The following is an 8460-nucleotide window of genomic DNA, read 5'->3' on the forward strand; positions in this document are numbered from 1 at the left end:
TAAATGCAAGTTATATGAGAGGTGGAAACTGATTGGTCAATAAGAGGGATATAGAAGGGACATAACTCGTAATATCCACTGGTGGCGCTACGATCGAGCCCAGAAATACCAGCGTAGTTCGGCTAGGGTGGAAACTGGACTTTTAAAGTCAGTTATCGCCTTTGCCTCGGTAAGATGGAAGTTGTGTGACGTTTGAAGCTTTGTGGTCTATGCGCTTAATAACTGCTGCTATTCATATTTCATTGACATATGTGAAATTGACAATTTCAAATGATGATCAGTATGTGGTGATTGGTTTGCGTGTTTCTGGCGAGCCACTAGAATTCTCTGGTTGATGGATCGTTAGCCATAGTTAGCCTCAAGCATTTTGTGAAATTACGGATTTGGGACTATACCCTGATGAGTATGCGTTGACGAGCCAGTAGAATACATGCATGATTAGGCGACGATGTCTGTGTATATGCATGTGTTAACCACCTTGTCTATATTAATGTTAATGAAGCTTTGTTGATGAAGGTCATGATGACAATGTTGATGATGTTGAATAAATAAACTGCAGTCAGTACAGTATCCCACCATCGTTGTGTGCTTTATGGAGTCCAGGGGACAGATGAGACTTGACACTCCCTTTGTTTGTTTGTTTATTGTTTCAAGCCGCACTCAGCAATATTCCAGCTATATGACGGCGGTGTGTAAATAATCGAATCTGGACCAGACAATCCAGTGATTACCATCATGAGCATCGATCCTTGGGATACGATGACATGCATCAACCAAATCAGCAAGCCTGGCCACCCGATCCCATTAGTCGCCTTGTCCGACAAGCACTTGCTTTTACGGCAAGCATGGATTGCTGAAGACCTTCACGGGTTCGTCCCCTTTGTGATCCTGTTAATTGAAGTATCAAACTGAATATACTGAGGGCCAAACTGCATGAACCGTCCAAGCTAAAAAACTCAAAATAGAAAGACAAACTTCCGAAAACTTCTTTAGCAGCTTTGAGAATATATACATCCCGGTGCAAATATACCACCACCGCGGTGGGAATATTCTCACTGCAGTTGAAACAGTTTCGGTAGTTTGTCTTTTTGTGTTTTCGGCGTTACATGTTTGGTTTTAAAGACAAGGGAAGGTTGTGGCATATTTAAGAAGCAAGACTAAAAACGTGTAGAATTCCAAAAGAAAACGCGTAATACACGTTATTTCGAAAAACACGTTGGAAACGTGAAAAAGTTTCAGTGTCCCTTACGGGCTACCGTGGATTTCGAAAAGGAATTAATTGAAAAGGTTTATCTCCATACCACCATTTAAAAAATACTCACCATACCCGTGGGTTTCACCAAAGTGGTAATCGTCCCGCATCACTTAGGGTTTTCCTCCAACATCAAGCTAACATTTATTTGTTTGTTTGTTGTTTAACGCCGCACTCAGCAATATTCAAGCTGTATGACGGCAGTCTGTAAATAATCGAGTCCAGTGATTGACATCATGAGCATTAATCCAAGCAATTGAGATACGATGACATGCATCAACCAAGTCAGCGAGCCTGACCACCCGATCCCGTTAGTCGCCTTTCACGGCAAGCATGGGTTTCTGAAGACCTATTCTAGCCCGAATTTTCACGTGTTGATGTCAAAATGAAAGATTGTGTGTCGGAAACCTCAGTAAAACAAATACTCCACTTTCTCTGAATAGCAACTGAACTTCTTCGCATTTCTGTATGAAGTTACAAATCTAACAGGACATTACGAAGTATTTCTTTGAAAATTGTCGCTTGAACAAGCGCCGTTAAAATCCCGTACAATGAAATGCGCTCTGACTGGCTGAAACCGGCAGTGAAATATACCACTCTCCGTGAGTGCGGGGTTAAATAAAACCAAAACAAACAAACAAACAAACAAAAAACGCCGTTCATAGTTCCATAAACGCAAACATAGTTTGAAGTAAATTCTTATCAATAAATAGGTCAACGGTATTAACTTCCCAGACTGTTTATTCACTTAATAACACAAAACACTGTTGACAACAAAACGAAATCTATAACATCGTTCAGCGCAAGAATGCAAGACAAGCCATAGTCACACAGGAAACAGAAGTCCTAATTTTGAGTCTGTTCATTGAAGCATAAACGCAAAATTTTGCTTGGTAGGCCAATCACACGACCTGAAATAGGTGGAATCTCAACTTTTAGGTGAGTGAGTGAGTATGCTTTTACGCCGTTCCTGACCAATATTCCAGAAATATCACACCAGGTGGGGACACCGGAAATAGGCTTCACACATGTACCAATGATAGGAATCGAACTCGGGCCTCGGACGCGCGACTACATTTACCATTTGGCCACCCTGCTGCCCCAATGTATGGAAATACTCCATAGCGTATTTCTGTCAAAACATTTGATTTTTCAACTTTGTACACGACTATCCCACATGACAAACTTAAGGAAAAACTTCATTCCTTGATCCATGGGGCTTTTGTTACAAAACGTGGTGAACACAGATACAGTTACGTATCTATATTCAGAGGTTCAGGACAATTTGTGAAACATGAAAGGAAATGCCATCTGAAGTTTAGAGAAAAAACAATATGTGAAATTCTCGACTTCCTCATTTATAACATCTACGTAAGATACGTTATCCAACAAGCTGAGAAAAGAAAACAACGTTAATACTATGCCGCGCTATGAGGCACATTGGTAAGTATGTCTTAGATAAGCTAACGTCAGTTGTTTCTGAGAACACATGCCCCCATTACACAAATAACATGGATCGAAGACTGTAACTCTATAAACAATTAATTGACGGGACCAATTTTCGAACTCAGTTTTGACAAGTATCTCTTATATAAGCATGCAAACTTTCATTCATGTAATTTCAGTAGTTGCTGAGAGAACTTGTCCCCATTTCACTCAGTATACACTAGACCCGTGAACATCCGGGGTAGAATAGGTCTTCAGCAACCCATACTTGCCGTAAAAGGCGAGCATGCTTGTCGTAAAAGGAGACTAACGGGATCGGGTGGTCAGGCTCGCTGATTTGGTTGATACATGTCATTGATCCCAATTATGTGGATCGATGCTCATGATGCCAATCACTGGATTGTCTGGTCCAGACTCGATTATTTTACAGACCGCCGTCATATAGCTGGAATACTGCTGAGTGCGGCGTTAATTAACAAACAAACAAACAAACAGTATACACTAAGTTGAAAAGCATGGAGCAAGGGCCATAACTCTGTAAAATATGAATGTGCGACAGCAATTTTCAAACTCCATTCCAGTATCCCCCCCCCCCCCCCCCCCCCCCCCCCCCCCCCGCCGCACATCGTGGCGGGGTTTATTAACCAATGCAATGTCAACGCACATGTTATTCACATGCATCATACTATGACCTTCTACAGTGAAAACGACCACAAGGGTTCAGGGTGGCATTGTGACTGTATTCTTATATTAAGTTTGAGTTTGGGCGTGGAAACTGCATTGTATCGAAATAAAAATTATTCCTGTAAAGTCTCGAAAAAATGATGGGCATGGACCAGTGGCCTTCATACGGAATAGACTTGACTTGACCTTATTCAGGTCTTAGCCTGATGAAACTAGGTGAATGTGACAAACTTAGAAAGATAATAATAGCGAAACTGGGATTCGATCCAACAATGAAAGGTTTCTGGTTGGCCAAAGGATAGTAAGATCAGCGATTTGCAGTGCCTTCAACGATTGTACCGCCGTGCCCCCGATACCTTTGTGGAACTGTAAATAGGGTTAATATCTACTCTCAGAGACTAGGACCACTGCACCTACTTCGTCCGAACTGGAAGTGGTTCCGTGGGAAACGTTGGATGAGCTTTGCGATTGATTGGGCTCCATGTTCGAGACATATCTCCCTCGGCAGAACATGGTCAACAGAGTGTCCCTGAACTGTGTACTTGTGTAGATGTAAACGATGAAATCATTGGCTGAGCTCATACTCCAACAGAGTGACGTCACATCTGCCATGAGGAACAAGAAGTAGTGCTCGCGTCCGAAAGCTTTCATTTGCGGGTCATATTTTGCTAGCACACCAACGACTATGACAGGGAGGAACACAACGAGGAAGAAGAAGGAGATAATCAACAGAGTGAACGTAATCCTTTTTTGGTCAATGGCCGAGATTTCGTTTTCACTACCATTACAGAAGAGACGTTTTCGCTTCTTCTGAGCAGCACCTAACTTGACCAGAATACCGATGTTACACGTTATTAGAATGACTGGGGGGACATATAAGTTCAAGATATCGTTCAAAACAGAGAATACCTTCTCAAAACCAGAATCAAAGAACCAAGGGCGGCGGCCAATCGTGTACATCGTTATGTTGCGACTTGGGTTAAAATACGGTTGAGGGTAGTAAACGAAGAGAAAATGGAAATAAAAAATTGCGCAAAAGGCAAAAACACTTGCACATATTGATAAAGCGTGACGCGACAAAAATAGTTCCCTTACTGTCAAAGGACGTAGCACTGCAACAAACCTTTCGATGGACAAAGTGCATATAAGAAAAACCGATGTTCTTGTGAACACAAGGTCAAAGTACATAGAGATATACGAGAAAATGTGTATTTCGATGACGTTTGCGAGGACATCATCGTAAAGGACGATGATCTTGGGAAGGCTGCGTATGAGAACGCAAAGGAGGTACCCGACGTCGGAGATGGAGAGGAAACCGAGGTAGATGTAGGTGGAGCGGCGGAAAGATTTACGTAACAACACGCAAATGCCGATGACGTTCATTATGACGCCGGCAATGCACACCGTGGGCTTCATGATAACGTTGATGATGAAGCTGCACTGCTCATACTGATTCTTGGAAACCATTCCTTCATTCATAATGGCGTAGGGATCGACTGTCTCCATCGGAGCTTTCGTCACGTTATCTACTTCATTTCCGGCAAGGGTTGCTTCACTTCCGGTTGTCACGTGTGTTGTATTCACGGAATCCGTTGGTGGAGATAGGGGTTTAAAAGATGGCACAGTCGTCATAGTTACACAAGTGGCGGTTTCGGAAGTAGGTTCCTCTGTGCTGTTGTTGTCATGGTTTCCGTAAGCATGAACCAGAAAGAGAAAGATAAGGACTGATGGATGATTGCGAGTCTGAAAGAAAATAAAGAAAATCTGTAATACAAATACAACAAAATCTAAATAATGAGTGAGTGTGGGTGAGTCTGATTTTACGCCGCTTTTAGCAATATTCCAGCAATATCACGGCGGGGAACACCAGAAATGGGCTTCACACATTGTATCCATGTGGGGAATCGAACCCGGGTCTTTGGCGTGACGAGCGAACGCGTTAACCTCTAGGCTACCCGACCAAAATATAGCAAAATATAAGCCCGTGTAACGCCGTAACTTCCGTCCACCTTTTTCTTGTTTTCCTAAGGGGCGCAGCATAGAGCTGATATGTGATGGTTGTTTTAAAATAAATGCGAGGTAAGGTGACCACAGATGAACACGATTGTGTAGCCTTTGGTTTGTTTAGCAGGTACCAATAGGTTGAAATAAGTGACATTCATATTTCATGCGATATCGAGCTGTGATTCGAACCGAGTGCGAAATCTTGAATAAGAACTAACATGGCGGGTGTCACTCCTTGTCTATATGTTTATAGAGGGGTGTGAATTTTTGTCTTTACGAGTATATTACGTTATACACGCTATAATCGAGTTCCTGTGCCCTGTCGTCGGTCACGTCACTGAGACAAGGAACCAGTTATTGTGAGAATCCGTCGGACTGGTAGCTCGACAAGCTATTAGACTGAGCTACGTCCACGCGGTTGCGTGCCAATTTAGCTGGTCATGTTTAAAAGGCTATGAAATGAACTAAAGGGGCGAAATGGTGACGAACACTTACGAAGGTCACGGGTAGCTTCTGTGTGACTTTATGCTGCAAATGACAATTTGGCACATCAGTTCCGTTCCATATTCAGTAAGGTACCGAGAGGCGATTAAAGAATGAGCCGATATGAGGCAAATTGAAAAAGGCTGAAGCCGTTGAATTCAGGAGTATGCAAGAATGACGGGATTTTAATAATTCGTTTGGTTCTGTGACTGAACAGAGTGATAGAAAACCCTTTTAGGATCCCGTGGTAGTTACCTGTAGCCAAAATATTCAACACCAAACCATTTAATCCTGCTTGACAGTGATTCTTTCACCACAAGGGATAGAAAATCGATGACCCTCACCTTGCAATAAATTTTCATGGGTATATCGTAATTGACCACTGCGTTGGGTTTAACGCAGCTTTTAAGAGTATTCCAGTTATATCACGGCGTGTCAGCTTAATGTGGGAGGAAAGCCCGAAGTGATGCGGGTCTCAGACGTTTACCGCTTTGGTGAAACCCATGAGCACAGATGCTGACAAACCTAGAAACATAATCAGGGCGAAACAGAATTAAAACCCACTATCATAGGTTTCTGGCGTGCCCAAGGGACGCAACTCTGCACAGCTAATCGCGGCGACTTATACAACTGGGCCACCCGTACCCCCTCGTTGTAGTATCACCAATGCAAATCTGGACTGACAACCCAAGTAGGTAGTAGCCGATAGTTTTATTTCATGTACTTTATTCATGCCTACTTTGGTGTCCCACTTCCTTTGCATCAGATCCCTGGTGAAACATCTAATTACAGGTTTCAAATCACTGTATGGGATTAGAAGTTGTGCTGCTCTAGCTGCAGCATCACCCATTGTGTTACCAACGATTCCAACATGGCTGGACAGCTAACAAAATACGATGTCATATTGGCCAGTAGCAAGATTATTAACTCAAGCATAATTCATAACTGTATGCTGTATGCTGACACGAAGTATATCTTATTGCCTGAAGACAGGACAGCGAGTCTGACAAAATAATGAATTCTTTATGTCTAGACCGTGATTTATATACTGAACCGCAAAAGAAACGTCACCCAAGTAACATTGCATGAAAAGTTGTAATTTAAATATCTGGGTAATTTTTTGTCAAAGTTTCTAAAATATAACATTTCCTTGTCCGGAAAAATGAAATTTGATGATAAAAAACCCCATAGCAGATGACAATAAAACCAATCGCCCAAACGCATCACGGCAACGGCCATGGTAACCCGATACAAGTGAGTTCCGTGCAAATTGAAATGCACATGCGTTCCCCCATTTCTTGCCCTATAAAAATCCACCCAGATCGGATAATATTCAGCTGGACAAACCGACCGGCAAGTAGCCAATGCATTTCAAGGACCAACCACCCGACGTCACAATCGTCAGATTGTGCGACAGAATCTTCAAGATCGCATTGTTACTGCTGCGGAAACTGCTCCACAGACCATAGGGACACACCAGCGACACATTAGTGCGGACAACATTGACGATTGACGAGCAGACACCTCCACTGCCACAGGCCACACCGAGGACCCATTCTGACACCACGTCATCGCCGGGACAGTCTTCAGTGGGCAACAGAGCACTGGCGCCACCAGCAGTGGAGAAGAGTCTGGCGACGCCGGCGTTATTCGGATGTTTGTGTTGTTGAGAGGGACTCGTGGGATGGTCTGTGCATCATGGTGTGGGGTGGAATTGGTCTTGCACAGAGGGTCTGCCCTGTGGTCTTCCAGAACATCGGTCCAGGGAGAGGCAATGGTGTCACGGCAGCTTGGTACTTTGATCAAGACTTAAGACCACACATCATACCTCATTTGGCACGTCGCCGCAACCACGACTTTCAGCATGATAACGCCCGTGCCCACACTGCGAGTGCAGCAAGAGACTTCCTCTAGAAGAAAGGCATCAGAACCATGCAGCAGCCTGTCCTCAGTCCCGATTTAAATCCCATTGAGCACCTGTTGGATGAGATTCAGAGACGGCTGAATGACGTCCGACCAAGGCCGACAACTGTCGCTGTACTGCGTCAGGCGTTCCCCAGAGTGTGGGCTCCAGTGCCTTTGGCCTTCATCAATCGGCTCATCTATTCCATGTGTCGACGTAAAACGGCAATCATCAATGCACATGACTTGTGATGCCATTTTCTCAGAGACTAGTGTTGTGTTTCACTTTAAGAACATTTGACACTTTAATTTCAACCTTGATGATCAGTTTTGCCAAAAAAAAATTATATATGTCTCAAAGTATGTTTACAGTGTTTGGACAAATGAGGATTCTCATATATCTATCCATGGTGACGTTTCTTTTGCGGTTCAGTATATATTCATGACCAGATAAAATGGCCTATTATTCGGCTGTAAAATCGAAGAGTTATCTGGTAATCTAATTGATAACGTTCTGGATCAAATAATAGTGGCACGGCGCCATCCATTGATCCATCTGCAAATATAGATACGTCTTACAAAGCTGTGACACATCCTGACGCAGAAGAAGTGACACCCAAATGACAAGCCATATCATCGGCCATACACATCACGGTAATAGAAACAAACATGTACCTTTAAGCCTCATC

The 8460-nt window shown here is 43.3% G+C and overlaps 1 protein-coding gene across 1 annotated transcript; it reads right to left on the minus strand.

The window, feature by feature from the left end:
- Nucleotides 1-3760: 3760 nt before the first annotated feature.
- Nucleotides 3761-5014, minus strand: LOC139446543 (probable G-protein coupled receptor B0563.6). Its single transcript, XM_071227844.1, has one exon. It carries the CDS (start codon nucleotides 5012-5014, stop codon nucleotides 3761-3763), a length of 1254 nt encoding a protein of 417 aa, XP_071083945.1.
- Nucleotides 5015-8460: the final 3446 nt, after the last annotated feature.

Source organism: Haliotis cracherodii, unplaced genomic scaffold (assembly GCF_022045235.1).
Source record: "Haliotis cracherodii isolate W230 unplaced genomic scaffold, xgHalCrac1.p SCAF_6, whole genome shotgun sequence".
In the NCBI taxonomy this organism is placed as follows: domain Eukaryota; kingdom Metazoa; phylum Mollusca; class Gastropoda; order Lepetellida; family Haliotidae; genus Haliotis; species Haliotis cracherodii.